At 40.9% G+C, this 24,461-nt stretch overlaps 1 protein-coding gene across 5 annotated transcripts; it reads left to right on the top strand.

The window, feature by feature from the left end:
* Window positions 24–22,935, top strand: BUB1B (BUB1 mitotic checkpoint serine/threonine kinase B). Of its 5 annotated transcripts, none has more exons than XM_021403105.1 (21): window positions 24–133; window positions 479–630; window positions 1,944–2,003; window positions 2,273–2,417; window positions 3,292–3,488; window positions 3,589–3,761; window positions 3,878–4,077; window positions 7,351–7,445; window positions 9,171–9,397; window positions 9,675–9,787; window positions 10,990–11,087; window positions 11,585–11,687; window positions 13,105–13,391; window positions 14,240–14,430; window positions 15,747–15,893; window positions 16,066–16,178; window positions 16,444–16,605; window positions 17,333–17,475; window positions 18,197–18,368; window positions 18,746–18,852; window positions 22,356–22,935. In XM_021403105.1, exons 2-21 carry the CDS (start codon window positions 488–490, stop codon window positions 22,540–22,542), a joined length of 3,063 nt encoding a protein of 1,020 aa, XP_021258780.1. In that variant the 5' UTR covers window positions 24–133; window positions 479–487; the 3' UTR covers window positions 22,543–22,935. The 5 variants fall into 5 exon arrangements, with proteins under 5 accessions (XP_021258780.1, XP_021258782.1, XP_021258783.1 ...); XM_021403107.1 differs by lacking the exon at window positions 24–133 and adding an exon at window positions 168–368; XM_021403108.1 differs by lacking the exon at window positions 24–133 and adding an exon at window positions 168–361.

Consider the following 24,461-nt stretch of genomic DNA (forward strand, 5'->3'; position numbering starts at 1 on the left):
CAGGCGGCGCGCGGTGAGCCGGGTGGCCAATGAGAGAGAGGCTGGCGGCCGTTGGAGATTTGAATTTCTCTGGAGCTGCCGTTGTGGTGCGGGGCTCGCGCGGTCGCCTCAGAGCGGGGTCCGCGGCGTTCGGGTGCGTGTGGGGAGCGGGGGGGCGGGCGGCACGGGGAGGGGGGGAGGGTTCGTCCAGGGCATGAGCCGCCGTTCTGGAGCCGAGAAACGAACGGCTCTTTCCTCTCTATCCCTGTGGCAGGGGGATGCTTGCCTGCAGCCCGTGTCTCTGCAGCCCGTCTGGGCCTTTCTGGGTGGTATACCGTTCCTCTCAAGGGAAGCGCCTGATATTGTCTGAAGTGTGAGGCCTGTACGGTGTAAGGCTATGCAGGCGGTGTGGGGAATTGGGTAACAAAAGCCAGGTTTGCGTGGTTTCGGGTTAGTGTCCCGCCTGATTGATGTTTTATCGCTTTTTCCCATCGTGCAGGGCTTGAAGATGTCCCAGGGCTGCGACGATGAGTGGGAGCTGAGCAAGGAGAATGTGCAGCCGCTGCGGCAGGGCCGGGTGATGGCCACGCTGCAGGAGGCCCTGGCTCAGCAGGACGCTTCCACCCACACGGCTGCTCAGCTCAGAAAACAGTGAGCCCGAGTTTGTCTTTTCCCCCTTATTTTCCTCCCTTCTCAGCGGTTTTTCTATACCTGCTCTCCCTCCGCTAACTTCTCTGGTGGTGGAAAAATGTTGAAAGAACTGAATGTCTAGCAAGGTTACGCTTAGGTCTGGTTGCTGTGGGCGCTGTGCGGCATAGATGACTGTTTTTAGGTTAGCAATGGGGTGTTTAAACATCAGACACTAGAGAGGTTCTGTTGTGCTTTTAAATGTGACCAATGAGAAAAATACCTAATGCTCATAAGAAGGAGTGCGTGTTTGTTTTTTTTTCTTTCATGCAATAATCAATTGAAGCAGTGGGCCCCCAGCACAAGAAAGATGTGTGTCTTATAGAATGAGTCCAGCAGAGGCCACAGAGGTGCTCAGAGTGCTTGCTGGAGCACCTCTCCTATGAAGATAGGCTGAGGGAGTTGGGCTTCTTCAGCCTGGAGAAGAAAAGGCTGCAAAGAGTCTTCATTGTGGCCTTCCTGTACTTGAAGGGACCTTATAAATACAAGGGAGATCAATTGTTTTTTTTTTACATGGGTAGATAGTGATAGTAATGGGGAATGGTTTTAAACTAAGAGAGAAGATTTAGGGTAGATGGTGGGGCAAATTTTTCACCTAGAGTGTGGTAAGGTGCTGGCACAGGCTGCCCAGGGAGGGTATGGATGCCCTGTCCCTGGAGATGCTCAAGGGTAGGTTGGATGGGGCCCTGGGCACCTGATCTAGTGTCTGATTTAGTGGTTGGCAAACCTGCTGGCAAGTGGGGGGTTGGAACTGGGTGATCTTTAGAGTCCCTTCCAACCTAAGCCATTCTATGATTTCTCAGGAGATAAATGTTTCCTACTATTGTGATGACATATAGATATCTGTATGCACTCCCTATCTTGCTGAGACACTTACGTGGGCCAAGTCACCTTGGCTTTGGTTACAATTCTTATTATGCATACAGTTTTCTGCAGATATATATGATTATATAACTTAAGGGGGGTATCTTGTACCCTGAACCCATTCAGTTATATTTTAATTGTTTGATCTTCTAATACATGTTCCCTGAGGAAGCCAAGTTGACTTTGTGAGGAGACTGCACAGATGTGTGCGTATCGTGCCAGGATTTGACTGTGCTGAACCATCTGGATGACTTTATGTGTCTAAATATCAAGTTGAAATGTATGCTATTTTAGCTTTTTTGTTATGGACTTACAAAATGATGTGAGTGAGACCAAAGATCTTAGTTTACAGAATAGAAAGCATTAATAGTTACACACACCTATTGGATAGTTAATATGTATGTGTTTTCCAGAGAATTTGAATCAGAAATCAGATTTTATTCTGGAGATGATCCGCTGGATGTCTGGGACAGGTAAGCTTCCTTCTACTTCAGAAGAAATAATGGAATGGTTAGAGCTATGCCACTGAAGTGTTAGATGCCCTTCAAGCAGCTTAGAAAAATATGACTGTAATTTAATAATAAACTTGTTAAAAGACAAAATTATTTTAAAATATCATATAATTCTGTAGTATCTGTTTCAGTACTATTCCTAAGGTCTATTTTAGCTCTCATTGTGTACTGTAACAGAAGCCATGCATCTTACTCAAAACGGAATTCCTATGAATATATTCCATCCCTAGGTACATCAAGTGGACGGAGCAAACCTTCCCCCAGGGTGGAAAGGAGAGTAATCTCTCTGCAGTATTGGAAAGGGCAGTGAAAGCTCTCAACAAGCAGCAGAGATACTACCAAGATCCCCGTTATCTTAGCCTCTGGCTCAAATTTGTGAGTGTTTGGTGAAAATCTCGAGTGTTGATTTTTCTCGGTGTTTGTCACGCCATTTGCACAATTAAGCTATTTTCTTTAAACTAGCTAGAAAAAGAGTATGTTGTACAACTAGTGCAGTATTAGAAGTTGTCTCTGCAAGCCTAGCCTTACTCTGTAATTCTATTTCAAACTGTCAGTAGTACCTTCAGGTGTTTTTCAGGGTCATTCAGTTTGTATAGTGACATACTCTGTCATGTTTTTTGCTTTATTTTGTGAACGAGCTGGTTTGAATGAGTGAAACTTGATTCTGTGTGTATTCAGGGATTTAAATATACATTTTAGGTGTTACATCTGTCCTGCTGGTTATTTTAACTTGTAACTGTACTGTATCCACATCCTAAGCCTAAGGAAAAACCTGCGTGTTCTGGTCTTGCCCCGTTTCTTCATTGGTATGTCTTGTTGCTGTTCTTGCCTCCTTAAAGGGACTTGTCCCCCAGTCTAGCTTCTTCAGCTAATTTACTAGTCACTAGACTGATAATATATATATTGTAATTTAGGTAAAGTAACTGTTCTCAGGAATGCTAAAATGACATATTTCAACTACTGCAAATCTTACAAAATCTTGTAGGAAAAGAAACACAAATTCAATACTTGGAATACGTAAGCTAGAATTAAGGGGTAGGTAATATTGACACGTGTAGGCGTTGTCGCAGGTATTCCTCATTTGTTTTCCCCTGGTGGCTTGCTTTCTGTCTGTGTGCTATGACGTGATGCAATAGTATGTCTTGACCTAAGAACTGCTCCTGCAAGTCTTGTATTGAAATAAAAGCAACATTGCAGGCTTATCAAAAAGCAGACATTGACACCCCTTGAAATACTTGGGTTGTTTCAGGGAAATTGCTGCAACGAGCCCTTGGATCTGTACAGTTATCTGCATAGTCAGGAAATTGGTACAACACTGGCACAACTCTATATTACATGGGCAGAAGAACTTGAGGCTAGAGGAAGTTTTAAGAAAGCAGATATAATTTTCCAGGAAGGCCTTAGTCGCAAGGCGGAGCCTTTGGACAAACTCCAGTCTCATCACAGGTAAGCTTCTAGCTGAAGAGACGAGCTTAAAGTTAGTTTTGCATGCCTCAGTGGATACCTGGTACAGTGAAGATTTTTCTGATTTCTCTGATATTCTCAGGCAGTTTCAGACCCGCGTTTCTCGGCAAACGCTACTGGGGCTTGAGGAAGCTACTGATGATGCAGGTCTTCTGGGAACTGAAGAACCTCAGAGAAGCACGCTGGCAGATCTAAAAGGCAGGGGGAAGAAAAAAGTGAGAGCTCCAGTTAGTCGTGTAGGAGATGCACTTAAAGGTACATTCAGTTGCTGAAACAACGTATTATTGGAAAACCTAGACCCTTTTGTTGTAGAATTTGCACCTAAATGCAATAGGTTAAAGGCTAATTTGTGTAAATCTTTCTACTTACAGCCACAAACCAAAACAGAAGCTTCCAGACTCTAACTTCTCAGCAGCTTTCAAATAATCCGGGTTTTACTGTGTTCGATGAAAATTCTGCTTTGGCTTCTGGACCTGAGATTCCCATACTTACTCCGCAGTGTTGGACAGAGCCTCCAGCTCCAAGGGCCAAGGAGAATGAGCTAAGCGCGGGACCTTGGAACTCTGGGAGGGTAAGGAGGCTCAAAATGGACTGGCAAAAAGAGGAAGGTGTACGTAAGCCAATGTCTTCATCCAATCCCTGTGAGAAAGGTTATGTTCTTTCACACTTCACTGGAATTTATTTCTAAAGGTAACTGTAGAACTTCCTAGTTTCTTCCCAAAGACTCTCTTGGCCCTGTGTAGCTTAGTCAAGCTTAACAAGCTGATATTGCTAGAGTAGGTTTTGAAAACTAAAGTTTTCCTAAGTCAAATTATGATACTTGCTAACCAAAAATTGGCAGAGTTGGCCTGCCAAATTTTTTGAAGGGCAGAAAAGCAATATAAGAAAGAGGGAAAAGCTGAGCGTAAGTTTCTTCTATAGGAAAAGGAGCAAGAATTAAATTGACATCCTACAATACAACCTGAGGGAAGAACTCATTGTTACCTAACTTACGAAAATAATACATGTACAGCATTCTGCAAGTCTGTTTTGGAGTGCCAGTGATGAAAATGGAAGATTCGGCATCAAAGGAATCCAACTGTAGCAATTGAATATTTATCCTAACTGTACAGAGAAATATGTCAGGAGATGAAAAAAGGGATGACAGAAGACTTGTTCCAATGGCTTAAACTGATGCTGGGGACATAAAAAGGAGAAGTTATGCTACAGGTGTTTATTCTTCTTGAGAAATGGTCCAAGATGCTATCTGAAAGAAATTAATCCTCTGAAATCAAATTCTGTTTCATTGGTCCTTAGATAACTTCCAGCATACTCCTGCTCTCTGTAGATTAGACAGGAGGAATGGAAAGTAATCAGATGATAAAATATGTGTGTAAGTCTTATCAGCACAGAAGTGCTTAAGAGTGAAGCTTAGGAACAAAAACTAGAGAAGGAAGCAAAAGGGATGAAATTCATGGAAACTCCTGGAAGAATTGCTGTCAGATAAAAAAGAAATTTGATTAAGTGAATTGAGAAGTTTACAGTAAATCACGGGGTTAATTTAGCTGGGAAAAATGAGGAGGAAGAGTTATTAACGTAAAACTTCATTTATCATTTGCCTTGTTTTAGGCTGCTTTATGTTTATTCTGATCCCCCAAATGCTTCTATATTCTAATACCTGAGGTTTTCTCCGTTCTCTGATTGCTAGTTCCAGCTTAGTAAACAATCAGAGTAGAGGATGTTGTCAGGGCATGCAGGGATGCAAGAAGGCAGGCTGAAGCCCACTTGAAAGTAAATCTTGTGAGGGAAGTCAAGGGCAAGAAGAAAGGCTTCTTTAAGTATGTCAATAGCAAAAGGAAGACTAGGGGAGAACATGGGTCTGCTGCCAAATGAGATAGGTACCCTGGTAATGGAGTACACTGAAAAGGTGGAGTTATCGAACACCTTTGCTACAGTCTTTACTGGTAATAACGAACCTCGGGAATCCCAGACCCTGGAGATGAGAGTCTGGGGAAAGGAAGACTTCCACTTGGTCAAGGAGGATCTGGCCAGAGATTGTCTCGGCAAACTCAATGCACACAAATCCATGGATCCCAAAGGCAGAAGAGATAGCCAGGCGTCTCTCTGTTGTCTTTGAAAGGTCATGGAGAATAGGAGGGGTACCTGAAGATTGACTGGGGGGGTAGCCAATGTCACTTCAGTCTTCAAAAAGGGCAAGAAGGAGGATTCGGGGAACTGCAGGCTAGTCACCTCCATCCCTGGAAAGGCAGCGGGGAAACTTGTTCTGGTTGTCATCTCCAAGCAATTGGAAGAAAAGAAGGTTATCAGGAATAGTCAACATGGAATCATGCTCGACTGATCTGGTAGCCTTCTATGATGTCATGACCAGCTGGGTAGATGAGGGGAGAGCAGTGGATGTTAAGTACCTTGACTTTAGCAAGGCTTTTGACGTAATATCCTCACAGGTAAGCTTAAGATGCGTGGGACAGACGAGTGGACAGTGAGGTCAGTTGAGAACTGGCTAACTTGTGTAGCTCAGAGGTTGTAATCGACAGTGCAAAGTCAAGTTGGAGGCCTGTAACTAGTGGTGTTCCCCAGGGGTCAGTACTGGGTCCGGTCTTGTTCAGCAGCTTCATCACTGACCTGGATGAAGGTATGAAGTGCGCCCTCAGCAAGTTTGCTGTTGATACAAATCTGGGAGGAATCCGGCTGACGCACCAAACGGCTGTGCTGCCATTCAGCAAGGCCTGAGCAGGCTGGAAAGTTGGACGGAGAGGAACCTGATGAGGTTTAACAAGGGCAAGTGCAGAGTCCTGCAGCTGGGGAAGAATAAATGCATGCATCAATACAGGTTGGGGGCTGAGCTGGTGGGAAGGAGCTCTGCAGAGAAGGACCTGGGTGTGCTGGTGGATAACTGGTTGGCTGTGAGCCAGCAGCATGCCCTTGTGGCCAAGAAGGCCTATGGTATTCTGGGAGACATTAAAATGAGTGTGGCCAGCAGGTCAAGGGAAGTGTTTTTCCCCCTCCACTCTGCCCTGATGAGGCTACATCTGGAGTAGTGCATCCAGTTCTGGGCTCCTCAGTTAGAAGGACAGGGAGCTGCTGGAGAGGGTCTGGTAGAGAGCCAGGAAGATGATTAAGTGCCTGTAGCATCTCCCTTAGGAGGCAAGGCTGAGAGACTTGGGACTGTTTAGCCTGGATAAGAGAAGGCTCGAAGGGATCTTAATCAGTGTTTATAACTATCTGAAGGACGCCAATCAAGTGGATCAAGCCAGGCTCTTTTCAGCGTTGCCTGGTGACAGATCAAGGGGCAACGAGCACAAATTGGAACACAGCAAGTTCCATACAAATGTGAGGAAAACATCTTTATTTTGAGGGTGATGGACCTCTGGAGATGCTCAAGACCCGCCTGGATGCTTTCCAGTGCAACGTGTTGGAGGAAACCTTTAGAAGGGGAGCTGCACTGGAGGATCTCCAGTGGACCCTTCTACCTCTATGATTCTGGGATGTTTTAATCCTCTTCAGTGAAACGTTGTTCATTCTGTCTTGTATTACAATGAAAGGGTAATCTTTGGTGACTGCTTTGAGGTATTGAAAGCTGCACAGTGGAAAGAGGTTTCTGACTGAGTGAGAATGGGTAAGTCAACTGTTGCATGGAAAAGATGCCAATTTGTAATATCCTTACAATGTAACACTTTCTGTCTGAGGACCTAGGAATATTTTGAATAGGCAGATGGGTTTAATATTTTGTAACAAAGCTGACAAACGAGCCAACTACTGGGAAAAAGGGGGATTCTGTTATTAAATGAAAGTAGAGTCTAAAAATGAATCTTCAGGCTGCTAACACCTGCTTCTCCTTTCTCAGCGTCCTTGCAGCAGTGCAAATTCCGGTGTAGAAGTGCCCTGTCCAAAGCCAAGTTTCACCCCGTACGTGGAAGAGTCAGCTCAGCAGCAAGTCATGTGAGTGTTCAGTTTGCAGTGAGAACTGCACTGAAACTATGGAAGCTGCATTGTGCTAATCTGATTCTTTGCCAAGTAATCAAGCTTCTAGCTCTAAGAGAATTAAGATGTCAGCCTGGAAGCTCTTAATATTTCAGCTTGATGGCAAAGGCTTCAGTGAAAGGTGCATCAGAACATGAGAAATATTGAACTGTTCATTATGTAGGAGCCAACAGTACATTTATACATGTTAAACAGTTTGTTAGCTTAACTCAGCGCACTGACAGAATACCATAGTGACCTGTCTCAGGATGCTCTTTTCAGTGAAAGCAGCTCCAAATTGACCCAGGCTTATTATTGCCTTTTTTCCTCTGTTTAAGGGACTCTGCGCTCCGTCTATCTGGAGTCTTATTCTGAAACTAGCTATCAAAGTTTCCATGACAACATTGTTGCTTAGGTTATGGAGGAGTATGCTGTTTTGCCTGAAATTACCTTCCTGCTCACACAGTGCTCACTGAAATACTGATCGATCCCAGGAGATGGGGTTGCTCTGTTTTGTTACAGCAGAGGAAAATGGATTATTTTGCAAAGCTGCTTACCTTCCTTCTGGCACCTAATGATGGCCACAGAAAGCAGTTTCTTCACTAAAAAGAGAGGAGTGGAAAAGAATGTTTGATGTTGCTTACCGCTTCCTTGGTTTTGAAGTGCATTTAATCTAAGCATACTGAAAGGTGTCTAACAGCATAGATCTTTCCTGTGTGTTTTGCACGTTGCACGTGGACTGCAGAGTAGCTCTGACCAAGGGCATACTGGAACTTAAGACAGCTTAAACAGAATATTTCCCAACCACTAAGACTGTTTCTGTGGCATTGTTGAGAGAGAACTAGATTTCTTGACGTACTGGTCTCTCTTAGATAAATACTTATTATTTACAGAAGGGAGCATATGTATGTATATAAAATATAGATAAAAAATAGAATTCTTTTAAGTAACTGTTTCCAGACGTGATTTTTAGGTCAGTTGCGCTGATCACCATTTACTGAAGAACAGATAATTGCTGGAGACATCTGGATTATTAAATACAAGTTTGTACAAATTGATTCTTCTCCTGAAAATTAGCAAGTAGCACTTCCAGAAAGAACTGGCAGCACTAAGGAATTGGATGTTATTGGCCCCCTTCACTGCACAGACTCTAATTTTTGTAACAGGGAATTTTTTTTCTGTCATTTGGTATGCAGAATGCTCTCCCTGAGCAAATTAGCTGCTTTTATTTGGTCTTAATTTTTTTAATCTTAATCTAAAATGGTAAGCTCAGTCTAACTCGAGACCTTTTAAGTCCTGCTGTTTCTTTGAGCGCATCTGTAGATGTTTTTTTGCCACGTAAACTGTTTTGTAGGATGATTAGGGACTTGTAATTCATGTGGTTACATGGATTGATGGAGCTGAAGTAAAAACAGCAATCTGGAATGCGCAGCAATTTGGAGTATCATGAGAATTCCACTTGCTCTTGAGTGGACCTTAACAATGCTATTTCTCCTTGACTACACAACTCTGATTTTTCTATTCCTTTTCATGTGCTATCATTCTCTCCTTTGTCTATCCAAAGAATGTCTTTAGACTTGTGCAGCTAGATTGTGAAACTAGCTATTTTCTCACCTGTACTGTCTCTTCTGTGTTTTAGTGAAGTGCATATAAACCAAGTAATAACTGCTTGGTTTTTTTGGTTTTTGTGGTTTTTTTTTTCAGGACTCCCTGCAAGATTGAACCCAGCATAAACCACGTTTTAAGTGCTCGCAAGCCTGAGAAAGAGGAGGACCCTCTACGACGGGTGCAGAATGACCATCAGGATACCCAGGAGAAGAAAGAGGTGGTGATGTACTGCAAAGACAAAGTTTACGCTGGAGTGGAAGAATTCTCTTTTGAAGAGATTCGAGCTGAAGTCTACAGAAAGAAAGCAAGAATGAAAGCTGAAGGTATGCTTCAAAATGGAATGACTTCCATCTTTCTGAGATGAAATGTACTTATTTCTTGTCAGTATCCAGCACACTCTATTATTGCAGCTGCTTTTTTTCTACTGGAATAATTATTTAGCTAGTCTGAAGTATTCTGAGGGTATTGTAATTAACAGCTTAACATTTAACCCAGAGCTGGGGAAAGCAGACCAGGGTTTTAGCCTCTGTTTAAAGAATTCAGGCGTGAGGCACAGATCATGTGAATATACGTTGTGCCTTACAAGCTTTTCTTCCTTAGAGGAGATGCAGACCATAGCGCGGAAGAAGGAAGAAATAAAAAAGAAAATTGAGGAACTGGAGAAGAAACTGAAGGAGAAAGAAAATGACAAACGGCAACAATTACATGAGCAGGTGTTGTCCTCCTCATTTACCTGCATTTCTACAAATAGCTACAATTTCAAAATACCAGAGGAGCAATATTTTCTTTTTCTTGCCTAATATGTTTTCCTATTTTTGAAAGGCTATTTCAGTCTGTTGTACACGTACACTCGGTGTCACCCAGTAAATGAAAATTCAGATAAATGTTTAAATGCCCTTTCAGTACAGGGGTGTAAATCAATGGCTTCGAGTCGTGTAGTCTAACTAGACAGTGCTTTTTCAGCACAGTGGGTTGAGATGAGGACAGCTTAATAGATAAAGCAAGATAAGGAATTCATTCACTGCTTCCCTTTGACAGGAAGATGTTCAGCTGTTTCCAGGAAAGCAAAGCTTCATCATGTGTAACAGTTCCTTGGGAAGTCAGATGCTGCAACTCCAAACATCTCTCCCTCCCCCATTCACACTTTCTTCTCCTTTCTCCCACCTTTTCTTGCTGAGCACAACATCAAATAGAAAGGAATGTCCCTTTAATTTTGGATCAGCTGTTCCAGCTGTGTTGTCTCCCAGCTTGCTTCGCCCCCAGCAGGGCAGCATGAGAAACAGACCTTGATGCTGTGTAAGCATTGTTCAGCAAGAGCTAAAGCTAGTATGTTATCAACTCAACAATATCAAACAAACAAACAAAAAAACCCACTACCCCCACCAAACTGTTACTCTGTTGGCAGCAGTTCTTAAATGCCATTTTTTTTTCTAGTTGCAAATAACAAGTAAAAGCTAATTATTTCCAGAGTTTTCCTTTACTCAATTATGTCCACTGGGCTAATAAGATACACACTCTTACAATCTCCCTCCCTCTCCCCACCACAGTTCTCACTTCTAAAACCTTAGGAATAAGTATTTTTACATGATGAAATGCAGAATATTCTGTATTTGATGTAAGCTGTGTAAGTGCTTGCCTGTGTTGTTAACAGTTGCAGTGTAGCTAAAATCTCCTGTTTAAAAAAAACCAAAAACGTAGGGTCGCAAGGAGTAAAATCTATTCATTTTAACTGCATTAAGCAGTGGACTCTTTCTTATGCCAGCAAATTAAGTACAAATAAAAACATCCAAAAATAATTATTAATCTGTCAATGCTCTAATAATCCATTTGAGATTATCATAATGTTCTTGGAATATTGTTGCATGGTTTATCGTTTCATCACTGTAGAATCAAAAATATGGCTTTGTTTCTACAGCCAGCAGAGGTAACAAAGCCTTCACCACCTTTGGGACTACAAGAGCCTACCTTCTCCAGTGCAACAGAACTGGGGGTGAAACAGCTTCACTTACAAAGGTAATGTGAAGGGTTTTGTTTGCCAGCAATGAGAATTTGTGGGTACAACTCATTGGAAGTAATGTAGAATACTGTTTCCCCAGAAAGAATGGAGGTGCCCTTAGGCAGCAGCCGGTAACCAGAATCTGAACTGAAATTACATGAAGATAGGTTTATTTGTCTGAGAATAATCTTAATTTTTTTTACAAGTAGCATAGGTCATCTTGACTTGGCTCTTACCTATATGGTTGCGGGCTTTTTTTACTTGTATTTTTTCCTCATTGCCCTACTTGTGAAGCTGTGATGAAAAGACATTGTCCTGCCGTCCCTCTTAGATCTAGAACTATTCAGGATGTTTTATAAGCTTTCTTTATTCTAGAGAGCATATATTGTGATTTATTGGTAGTTCTGTAGTAGAAAGCTGTAGATTGAGATATTCAGTAGATTAAACTCTTGAGAGGAGTCTGTTCTAGTAGCTTCCAACCTTCAACAAATATTTAATGGCATGTAACTCTTAGTCGTTCTGCAGATCATGCACAGAAAACTGCTCGGCGCCCTCTTGCTGTTCGCAAACCTCCGGATTCTATCGCTGCGAAGGAAAACTTAACACCAGAAGCCTGTGTAAGGAAACAGCTTACACCATGGGAGATCTCCTGTCAAGGAGAAATCGGGGTAGAAAATTCTACGGCTGGACTAACGTGAGATAAGCAAGGATCCTAAGCTTCTGTCTAGCATGGCAATACATGAATTGGGTGACGTTCGTAGAACTGTAGAATCATTTTAAAATTACATTGGAAAATTCGTGTTTATATTAGGCCTTAAGGTGACTTTTATGAGGATGATGGTAAGGAATCTTCCTAAATTTTAAGCCACAGATTAGTGGCCAGGATTCTTCACTCCAAAATTTTAAGAAGCCCGTATGGTTGAGTACAACTCCGAAACACTGTCTCCTACTCATCCATTTTCTTGCTACTCATCCAAACAAATGTTTCAGATTCTGTCACTTGGAGAGCCACATATTTGACACCTCTAAACCTCTGTACTTGTTTCTTAAGCTGTCTTGATTCCCCCATCTTTATATGTAAGTTTTGCAGATATTTGTAAAGCTTTCAGTAGAGGCAGAAATTACTGTCTCACTAAAGGATTTAACTACTGCAAGCTGCAATAGGTCGTTAGACTGGTTCTGAAAATCTCACTTTAAAGAATGAAAGGATTTTATTCTGAGCTGAGAAGGATTTTACGGACAGTTGCAATATGAAATACTAAGTAGAGTTAAGTAATTCGTGGTGAGCTTCATGTTAAACTTGGTTCTAGAGTCAGTCTGGATGTCTGCAGAGTGTAGTTTCACATGTGTGCCTTCCATGCCCAACATATAAATAATATGCTTGTAATTGAACTGAGAGGCACTTCTGGAGTGTTAGAAACCAAGTAACCTTTAAAAGTATATGGCAGCTCTGCAACACTCTAGAGTGTAATAGTGCTAGGCTTTCTGGTTGGGGAAAAACGTATGCAAGTACATTACAGTTAGGTTTCAGGAACTCAGTTGGAATAAATGACATAAACAGAGTATGCAAAGACAGAGTCAAAATCAAGTCAGAAGGTGATGGGATAGAAGATGGGGAAGGGAAATGCTTTTCATATTGATGGGGTGAGGGATAATTGTGGGACTGGAATGACTAGAAGAGTCGCGTGGAACGTGAGGGGGTTGAAGACAGTAGAGAAATAACACTGTATAGGGAGATTTATATAGACTAGTTGAAAAACTCAGTGAATAAATTCTATTCCCATACTTGGAGATAAGCTTAAAAAAGAGTAGATGTGACATAATATGACGTATTTAGTAATTGCTTGTATGACGCATGTCATGGGTTCTTTTTGTTCCTGGAAGGAAGTTACGTTTGAAGCACGTCTTGGCAGAACTTCTGAATTTCCTAGTGGAGAGGAGGAGTGGAAGACAGCTTTTCAGTTTTAAATTAGATACGTATATATAATTTGACACAAAACCTACATGCTTTCAATCTTTTCCTACCTGTTTCAGGATGAGCTGCACGGAATTGAACCTCTGACTGAAGATGCGATTGTGACAGGCTCCTACAAACACAAAAGCCTTTGTGCCAACCCGGAAGACACGTGTGACTTTGTTAGGGCTGCCCATCTGGCCTCAACTCCCTTTCATGGGGTGGTAGCTCAGAGAATCCCAGCTCCTGCTTATTCACAGAGTGTTCTGAAGGAAGACTGTCCAGAACCCAAGAGTGCACCTCTGAATGAGAAAACACCAGTTTGTGAGGGAACATACAGTGATGCTCTCTGTGTAAATAAACTGAGGTAATTAACAGCGCTACATCTTAAGCCCTTTTTCCTATGTCTTCTTGGTTGTGGTTTTACTCCTGTTCTAGAAGAAACAATTTTCTTTTACGACGAATGCTGCTGTTTCTCTAGGTCACGGTCCGTTTTGCATTCAGCAGTTTTAAGAGGTAATAGCAAACTCATTTAGGTGTTGAAGGACTTAACTCTATGCTTTTTCTACCAATTAATTGGTGAAGAATTTCATAAATGCATTCTGTCTTTGTAACCAGAAATTAAAAGATGACTAATAAGTTCCTTTTGTACTGGTTTGTTTCATTAGTCATTTCAGCATATAGAAATGGATCGGATGACTATGTCTTAGATTTCCTCTGCAGAGGAAGTAAGATGGAAAGAAAAAATTGGCAAATAATGTGTTGTTTCTTACCCCTGTAAAGCAGAGAGCACCTGTTGTGTGGTATCTTCTTAGTTCACAACTGAATTTTATTTGCTAGCTGTTAGCATGTAAGCATGTATACCAAGCTGAAGATGTTTGTTTACTTGGTGAGTTCCCTGGAAACCATGCTGATTATAATTAGGAGGGAGAAGCAAGAATGATTCTTTGTTAGCTAAGGGAGGAATAAGGATTCAGCGTATCTTCTGTTGTAGTAGTCGTGTTTAATGGAAGAGTCATTTGTAGACTAAGGTTCTGAATATAAGATGATTGAAGCAGACGTGAAGTCCAACATAACTGTCCATTTTCCAGTGAGGCTAGGAAAGGACTTCTTTGTTCAAGAAGTCTGGGAGCGCGCAGTATATTTTCAGTAGGCTACAATGATCTAGACCCTGCATTTTCTGAAGGTCTGAATAGTTGATGTCTTTATTTGCAGCCCAATCATGGAAGCGAGCCTGGAGGATACTCATTTGTCAGGTTCTTCTGTCTCTTCAGGATCTTCTCTTTCCTCTGTTACACAAATATCCACAATTAAATACCTGCACATCCCTGAGAAACTGGAACTTGCTCAGAGCTTGCCTGCCGAACCAGTGACTGATTCTGGAAGTACCAGTGAAATCATTACTGGTTAGTACTAAACTGAATTTCAACCGCAACAAATAACTTGCCGCTGATGCTAACCTGTAATGCTTCTGTGCATCCTATATTCTACTCTACTTTCTGTAAATTTCCCATTACTTAGTCTTGTGACCGACCTCGTCACTTCCTGCACTATGTGTCTCAGTACTATTTGAGTTATGTGGAATAGAGTGCCTGTATGCATCCAGGAGGCGTAACTGTGAAGGTGACAGAGAATTTAAGGTATTACTTCAGGAAGCGTGGAGGAGTAATGAGGAGAAAGTCCAAAATGAAACATTTGGACTGGAGGGTAGGGAGAACTGTTAAGATGGCTTTGTTTTTGTTTGTCTTTTTTTCTGTCGTCACACTCTGTTCTCTTGATATGTCAGTAATTGCCACATTGAAAAATTAGATGAAGTCTAGTGAAGACTGTGTACTTCTAGTTTGGACTCTAAATTTCTCATGAACTTCAGTGATTCTTGGCAGTTTTTTTCCCGTTTTCTTTTTCAAGAAAAACTTCCTTTTGAAGAAAAATACTAATAATTAAATGATTAGTAAAAAGTAAGAGTGCTGCCAATGTAGGATCACAGTTGAAATGTGTTAGCTGCACTATGACAATTACTAGTCATAGTGTTTGAGAAAGGAAGTTGGCAGAAGCCTTCTAGTGGTCTTGTTTTACTCTGCCTGATGTTGAAGGCCAACGCTTCTTGGGCTACCTTGGCTTTGTATAGATGAACTCATCTATATTAAATGACACCTTCTGTTCTATTGTGCAAGGAAAACCAACTCACAACTATGTGTAGTTTTCTTGAAGGTTTTCTGGGAGGTGTAAACTATTAAATTCTTATTGCAGAGAGCAGCAGACTTGGAGTCCAACTTTGTCCGAAATCAAAACCCTGCTGTATTCAAGGAAGTTAATTACGATCAAACCCTTCATTTAAAAATCACCAGCTGATTGTCTAATCCAGAGACAGATTTTAAAAAAGGACTGTTATTTCAGAAAATAATGGGTTTGGATTGTACTGTGGCTGAGCAGATGAACCCGATCTAATTCATAGCTTCCTTTCACACAAAAATAGTTTTATAGTACATTACTGGTAGTGTTACTGAAACCTCATAAGGAGATCCTGTACAAGGTAGTTTCAAAGACGAGTGTTATGTTCATTGTGTAGAATAAGAAACTATTGGGAACAGATTACTAGACTTGAAGATGGAAAGCCAAGTTAAAGGCTTCCAGTATCCAGGTAGACTTTTTTCCCTAACAGATATAAGCTTTTCAGAGTCTCAACTTAAATTGAGCTCATCTGTTTTTATTGTCTTCATAGGTGATGATGTAACTCAGTTCTTGTGGACTGCTGAACAGCGTAAAAAGCTTCTGGATCCCATACCAGAGTCGTTGACTGCTTCTCCACATTTTCATTTGGAGGCTGGCTCTCTGCCTGTCACTGAGATTGAGAAAGACATTGAGCTAGGTAGGTATGCAAGACACGGGGGAGTGCAAGGGACCTGAATTATCTTGTAATTGGTTTGAAATGCGCTTTATATTCAACCACAGAAGCTTTATGTGGTGTAGATGGGGACTAATGTCAACGGTTTGGACATACACTTGCTGTGACAGCTCATGAATGTAAAATTTCATAACAGGAAATGAGACTTACTGCATCAAATGGGAACACTGGACCAACGAAGAATACAAAATGCTTTTTGCCATTCCAGCTAACTTTCCTCAGTTGGATGCGAAGGGATTTGCAATAAAGGTAAGACAGGTAACGCTTTTCTGCATGAAGTGTGAAATGTTAATTTCATACCATGAGCTACAACTTCATCATGATTTCAGGAATACCATGCATAAGATCTGCTACGTCGTGTCCTCTTTCTAATTACTGATGCATATTAAAGGTTTCTGACTGGGGAAAGCATGTTCCTTGGTAAAGCGGTGTTTAAAAGAGGAAAAGAAGAATATGAAAATGAGCAACTTCTGCTTTGTTCCTAAAATAAATGTTCTTATGTATCCCCATGTAGGTGTATTCTCAGCCTGTGCCTTGGGATTTTTATATCACACTTCAACTACGTGAGCGTTTGAATGCTGACTATGACCAAAGCTTCAGTGAAAACTGCAGCTGTTTCCTGTACCGGGACGGCTGTGCTATTCTGCACAGGGACGTAAATCGCTTCACGCTTGTGGTCAGTACAGATAAACCAAGTACGATTGTAGAAGGCCACAAACACTTGCATAGGTACTATTAGTGAGTGTCAGGCAATGCTGACTAAATAAACACACTCCTGCAATCTAGATCTTTTTTGCTTTACCTACATTCAAACCGAGGCTATCTATTCTAGTTTTAGTTAGAGCTGGTTTCTCTTTTATAGATCATGTTCTTCTTCGGAAAAAAACCAATTCTTCACTTTTTCTTTATTCAGGAGTGATAAACAGTCTGAGCCAAGAACTGCATGTTATTCCACAATAACTTCTGCATTTAAAACTCTTTTATGTTTAGCTTGGCATCTTCTATTGAGTTCCAGTCTTCCAGTCTGCTATTGAAAGGTCATAGCACTCCAGTGCCTTGTTCAAGGATTTACATTTTAAGTTAAGTCTAGAAAGTGCACTTTGGATTGTTGCATATAAATTAAATAGGTTATAAATAAAATAGTAAATTCAGCTTTCAGTTCAACTTCCTCCTGCTGCTCTTTTGTCCTCTTCTGAATAATAGTGTCGTCTAAGAGCTCATGGTTATTTTAATTCTGGCTAGGCTGTTCACAGGCAAAATCTGGTTATACTGAATTTAGGGTAGGACCTTTATCTCTGTATAGATGAGTGGGGTGGGCTGGGGGGTGGAAAGGTAAGCTATAAGTATTTAACTTAATCTGAGGTAGAACGGCATATAAATGCATGTTTATTCCCTGTTTTCAGGATGTTATTTGTGGCTGTAAGCCCATTAAAGAGGAAGTTATCCTACTGGTTGTTCATAATCTTCTGGGTGTGGTAGAGAAGCTCCACAAAGCAGAGATCGTCCACGGAGATCTGAGGCCAGAAATATTCTTTCTGGGTGACAGGTTAGTTTATGTGTATGAATCAACCTTCCTTTCAGCGCCTCCCTCCTTCCAAGAAATGGTGTACAGCGATGCTGTAAAGTCTATATGATACTAAGGAGAATGTTTTTGCCAGTGTTCCCAAATTTCTGCTTTACCAACATACCAGACAGCTAACTGAATGTGGTAAATAACTTGCCTGTGGTCCTGGGTATCAGTAAAACAAGAAATTAGAAGACAAAGAACAGATGATCTGTTTATGTTAGTGGCTTGGCAGTACACTGTCATTTATACAGGTACTCCCCCTCCCACCCTTTCGGTTTGTGCTCGCTGCTGTGTAGACCAGGAAAGGTTCAATGAAGTATTATAATGCTTAATTCTTTCTTACGTAAAAATATGTTGAGTTCTGGAAAGAGGGAAAAGTGCTAGAAAGTTATTTTCTCGTTCCACCAACTATGTTTCACATAACTGGGGCGAATATAAAAGCAGCAGCATCTGTAACCCTTTAGTATTTCCTATTGTGTGCTCTGGAGATACTGGTATCAGCTTCAGGCTGCCAGCTGCTTTCTCTTTCACGTGACGTCTGTTCAGAAGCAGTTCTTAAGCTAACCGTCAGAGGGGAGCATTGACATAGCTAAGACTCACCTTCACTGCACTTGGGTTTTTTTGTTTGTTTGTTGTTGTGGTTTTTTTTCTATTTAAGTTGGATTTCTTCATGCTTGATTTGCTTGCTTTCTCCTCTCAGGATCTGTGATCCATTTGCTAATGATGAGATGGCGAGAGCTCTGAAGATAGTAGATTTCTCTCACAGTCTGGATTTAAGATTGCAGTCTCGAGTAAGCTTGCCCAACAGCTTTCCAATATCTCAGACCCCTCATGGACAACAGCTTCTGGCGAAAAGTTCCCTTCCTTATCAGGTAAATATATCCATCAGGATATCTTAGTGTCTACGTTTCCTTCTCAAAATCTTTGCTTAAGTTCTATTTTAAAAAAACTTATGGAAAACGCTGACAAATAAATACTAAATAAAGAGAATTTCTCATCTGACTTAGGTTTTTGGCATTAGCTGAAGGAAGTAGCAGCATTGTTCTGGAGCTGCTGAGTGTCTGTGACTGCTGTATCTATTTAAGAGCTCAGAGTAAGACCAGAATTCTACTTTTGAAGTTGTGCTGCTTAACACCTGAAGATTCTGATGCAAAGACCAATTCAGAATTAAATATGCAAAAGCACCAACCTGAGAAATCTGTAGTGGACTGCAGAAATTGAATGAAATTCAACTTTGTCGTTATTGCAGGCAGACTTGGTTGGCATTGCAGATATAGTCCATTTGATGCTGTTTGGTGATCATGTCCAGGTCTATCAAGAGAACTCCATCTGGAAAATCAGCCAAAATGTATCCAAGTAAGTCCTTTTACAGAAGAGGCTGCTGTGAAGGAGCACGCTTCTTCCAGTTTCCTTCACTTTGTTTACAGTGGTACTATCTTCGAAGCTTAGAACGCACATTTTAGTGCTGTTGCTAAAAACAGAAGTTCCGTGGGGGCTTCATTTTTGAAACTCATACGCTACGTGAGTCTGGAGTAGCCTTAGTGCTATGCAGGAGAGAGTCCTAAGCTGAACAAGGGCTGTGCAGGCCGGTTACAGTGCTGCTGGTTTGTTTTGCTTGCCTTTCAGACCTGCCTTAGTCTCTCTCTTGACTTGAAAGACCAAGCTTTGAAAGTGCGTGGGTGGTGAGGAAAAAAATTACACGAGCATTTTGCTTTAGAAATGGTGATTTGGATTTTCTGCTTTCTTGATTCTGGACTCTATTGAAGAGCTACTAAGACACTAATGCTTTTCTGTCTAGGACAGTTGCAGAAGCCGTATTAATTTTATACGTGCACAGGAAGGAAAGCCAATTAAAGGCAACCACTCTTTAGAAAGTGATGGTGTTTGTCCTCAGTTATCAATTAATACTGCTCCCTTTTAGACGCATGTTATAGCTACAAAGCTGTCTTCATTTGCCCTTTATTTGTTCTTACACAAAATGCTTATTTATTTCATTAGTCATATCCTATAGAATTTTTCAGCCTTAGCATTTCATTAGGATTTTCCAGAGCTCTCTGCTCGTAACAGAAATGTCCTGAGAATGGTCTGCATTCAGGATCATGGTAGATTAGCCCTAGTCAGCGTGGATGTCCTTCTGTAACCATTTCTTTAAGAAAACCTCCTACAGATTTGGGATTTGTCCAGTTCCCTAGCAACCTGCATTACTTACGCTTCTTAGTTTGTTGTATTCAACCATTAGAGTTGAAAAAAATTTCATCTTCAGCTTTATAGAGGGGTATAAAAGCTCTCCCCTCCTTACTCTGCGTGTATCTGTTTCTTACACACAGTTGTAGAGTGATACCAGTAGTTAGGAAGCTATAGCAAGCTTCTGCTGAATCTTGACTATATATTCCATGCTGTATCCTGTAGCTAGGGGTGTTGTATGCAGTAGGCACAAAATCACCCAGTGTAATTTATCTCTGTGGTTATGAATATCAATGATTTATAGGTTGGCAGTAAATCTGCATTTTATAATGTCTTAGTTTCAGGAATACTGAGGAAAAAAACCCAGCAGCTAAACTGCTGATGGAAACTGGCTTCTGTTCTCTACTGACAAATATAACAATATTTCATATCTTTAAGTAAATCTGCTATGTCTTGAAAAATAGGACTCCCATACATTCATTTCTCTGACATGATCCTTTTATCTTTTTATGTGATGTTTTGCTGGGATAGTAGGATACGATTCTGGTACGTGTTGCTTTTTTATATTTTATATTCTTCATTTTTTTTTTTTGTTTTACAAGAGATGAAATTGAGCTGCAGCAGGCAAAGCCAAACAAGGCCTGAGCTGAGGAGGGGTGTTAGGGACCTCATCCAATTGTGGAGAGGAGGAAAAATAGCAATAACTCTAGTAACTGGATCAGGTTGATGTGAGCAGCAGGTGTAGAAATAGTGTGGAAGAGTAGGCCTGACCATTATGGGGAGTTGAGGAAGGGGGGGTCAGCTGCAAAGGAATTTGGGTCAAAGCTGTAGGCACTGGATTGAAAGGAAAGAGGTTTTGGATAGAGGTGGGATGTGGAGAGATACTTGAGTAGAAGGGCACTGGGAGCTGCAAGGGGTTAGAGGAATCTTAAGGAAGGAGAAGGCAAAGCCTGGACGTACGTTTTGTAATGCTGAACCCAGCTTGTAATGGTTCATCTCTTACTTAAGTATATTAATTTATGAATTCTTTTTTTTTTTTTTTGAAGTTGGGAATAGAAATTAAGAATTTAACCTTTCCGTTCTGTTTCTTTTTGTCACTGTTTTGTTATTTTACTTGGATGCTGGAATCATTCATCCTTTCTTACGTTTCCTGCAATTCTTGATATTGAAAACCTTATCTAAAGCACTTAGACTAACCTGTTGGACTGAACTGTTGTAGCAACAGCATAAATGGGGCACTTTGTTATGCAGGAATAAGCAACCTGCACAGAATCTTCTTTGGCAAAGCTCTGCGTTCACACTTAGATCTTTTGGTGTGTCTGGTTCTTATTAACAACTGATGACTCTTCCTCCAGTCAATTTGAAGCTTTCAGTAAGTTCTCAAGAAATCTTTAGCAAGTTAGTTTACTGCTGCAGGGTGTCTTCATCAACCAGAATGGCCTGCCCAGTTAAAGTGCTTCACTCTGAGAGGAGTTAGTGGATGGTTATTCATTATTCCTGTGCTTTACGCTTGCAAGTCAAGAATTGTAAGGCAAGGTGCAAAAATGGCCTTGGGGGGCTAATGGCACTTAAAGCAGGACTCCCCTCCCCCCTCAGAAGCTGACAGAATGAATGCAAAGTGCTTAATTTGAATGCTGTAGTAAACGCTTCTGGGAAGGTAGAATGTAAATTCTGATCAAGTTCTTGTTGTTCTTGAGCATTAATATAAGGTTGACTTAATCTCTCTTTTGGGGGGGGATTTTTAACCTTACTGGTATTAGAGGACGAGTACGGAGATATCTCAGTTCCTACAGTGTTTTTTAGTTTTTCTATTTTCACCACGTTATTTTAGGAAACTTCATCAGTGCAGGCTGATAACAGCTATCATAAAGAAGCTGTGTTTGAAGTTCTAGACTATTTTTACCACTCGGCTCCTTAGACATCCTTACCAACACATAACATCCTCTGCTATGTCTCTTACTTGCTGTGAAGGAAATGTACTCATGTCTTTTGGATTCTGTGTGACTGCATTATCTTAGAAAACCTAAGAGTTATTAGTGTAATAGTACAAGCCAGATTCTCTCTGAGAGCATGGCTGCTGTTCTGTGAGTCACTTGCATAAAGCAGAGGCAGATAATTTCTTCAGAAGCCAGTGTAACTCCTGGCTTAAAGGGGAAGAGCGCCTTAGTCAGAAGCTGCACAGTCTGCGGTCCTCAGTGCGAGGCTGAAGGACGAAGCATTAGCTCTGATGCAAGCTTTCTTAGCATTTAATGAGTCACTTAACATTTTTATTCAAGTTGTGCATCTATATCTGTGAAACAGAGGGTTTATTAATTGTCTTTGTAATACTGTCTGTATGAGAGCTCTGGAAGAAGGAGGGGTGAAGTGAAGTAAGGGAGTTTAAGCTGACTCTAAACCGCGCATTGGGTATGCTAGGGGAAGTAACTGTAAAAAAAAGATTTGGATAGCACTGTGAAACAGTCTGTCTAATTACTATGCAGAAGCCTACTGGAGAAAGAGAAACCCAAGTAAACTTAACAATATTGTTTAATTTTTATGTATTTTTTCAGGTGAGTGTAAGTATTGTTTTAGTCTTGATCTTCCCAGGGCATTTAATGCTGAATATAAATGGAAGCGTTGACTAATGTGTCATGTGTGCATACTGGTTTCACTGAAAGTTGCTTTGTTTATTTTAGGACTGTTGGCTGTGATTTCTGGGGTAAATTTTTCGAGCAAATTCTGAATGCAGATGGTAAGTCCACAGTGCCTCTGCTGAGGGAGCTGAGAGAGGAAATAAGCGGCATGTTTGACAGCTGTTTCCAAGAACGCCTTTGGGAATCCTTAGCAGCACTGGGAGAAGCTTCCTTCTTGGAGAACTTCTGATTTCACATAAGACAGATCTGTTTCGTATTATAGAGGAGAGTTTGTTGTTAACTTCTTATTTATTTTTTCCCATGTAAGCATGAGCAGTGATTGCAGCCGTTTCTACAGTGCTTCACGTGGGACTCATCAAAGCATATTGCATCAGTGCCTAGATATCCTAAATCTGTTACGTGAACTAGTCTGCGTCTGAGCAGTTTGCTAGAGAAAAAAGGTTGTCCTAACCATCCCCCTACCCTTTTTGTATAGCTCCTTAAAAATGTTTAGTGCCAAGTTCATACTGCATTCTCAAAAGCATCTTGGTCCTACATTTAGATGGTCTACAGTACTGTTTTCAATCACTGTTTCCTTAATAAAGTTGTATCTTGATATCAGCTCTGTCTCTTCAGCGTTCCTGTCAGATGGTTCAAAAGGTTTGATTTACTATCCGCTTCTGCCTCACTGGCAATTGTCTTCAACTACTTGGTATGAAAGCACCTCACTTGCTGGCAGCTTTCATAACCGTGCAGAATTTCCTGGACGCTTGAACGCAACTTGAACATTTCTACTTGGAATATGCTCTCATGTGGATGATCATCATAGGAAGAATAATGAAAACATAAGTGAAAAATGTGCACACTTATGTTTTTCCTTCTCAAAGCATGTGTTTTGTCTGCTCTTACAAGGGCTGGAGTTACTGACTGGGTGGAAAATCTTTCAGAAATCACCTTGTGGACTATTTGCCATATGTGCTGACGTGTTTGCAGGCAATTGTGAAAGTTTTTGGAGATGGATGTTTGTGTTAACCTGTTAAACCCTGCATTATTGAAACCAATACTAAGGCCTGTAATCATTTTATTCAAGACCGAACAGACTATACAGGATCCAAAACCAAGGTGCAGTGTAGCTTATGTGCAGAGGAACTTTTCAGGTATGTGGTTCACTTCCCATACTTTCTCCTCATACTTCCCTCCCACGTATGAATGAGTAGAATGCTACATCAGTAGTAATTCTCTCAATAACCAACAAGCTAGCTTTAGGCGTTGTCTTTGTTTAAATTTGTTAAAGAGAACCATTGATTTTTACCCGCTTGTCTGTTACCTCTACATTCTATTCTGAAACTTAGTTCCTTATTTTCTAAGTTGTTACAAGACACTTGCTGCTTTCCTGTTCTTCCTGTCTATGTCCACTGCTAATTCTTGTGCTTTGACATGTTCTTGCTCTTCCAGATCCCTCATGTTTTCTTCGTAGTTCTTTCCATTAAGGTTATGTCCTCTTAATTCAGGAATAAAACTAAATGCAATAATATCCGAGCTAATGTAAACCACTTATGAAGAATGTTTTGTCCATTAATGCCTCAAATAATGCTTCCTGTAATACAGGTCACTAGTTGACCTTCATTTGGTTTTCATTTTGCTTATCTTCAAACTTTATTCTAGACAAACTCTGGGAGATCTTGCACATTGCCTTCTCATTTTTAACCTTTTCAGTTCAGATCCTGTAATGCTACTAAGAAAATCAAGCAGCTTAGGAAGAGAACGCTCGTAAAGGTGCCTGGTCATCCCAGAACTTGACTAATCACACAGCTCATTAACCTTATTCAGGCAAAGCTTTTGAGAACAGTCTGAACGCACAGTTGAGAGCTCTCAGCAGAAGTTCAGTAAAAGAAATTTGTTCCTTCTGTCTTCAAAATATGTAAGTGAATCTATTTGCCTTTATTCTAATGAACACCATGAAGCTGAAACTTATTGCTGTTTTCTTGGCTACTGTTTTTCCTCTGAACAAGAAGCGTACTAATCCTTTTCCCTCGAGTAAGACTCTGCTAGAACAGTAACACAAGAGCATGTCTTGTTACTGTTCATGTATATCATACACAACATAAGCACCTCAGTGAATTGTAAGTAGTGAATTATTAAAACTGTTTTTTAGCAATGCAATAATGT

Source organism: Numida meleagris, chromosome 6, assembly GCF_002078875.1.
Source record: "Numida meleagris isolate 19003 breed g44 Domestic line chromosome 6, NumMel1.0, whole genome shotgun sequence".
NCBI classification, from domain to species: Eukaryota; Metazoa; Chordata; class Aves; order Galliformes; family Numididae; genus Numida; species Numida meleagris.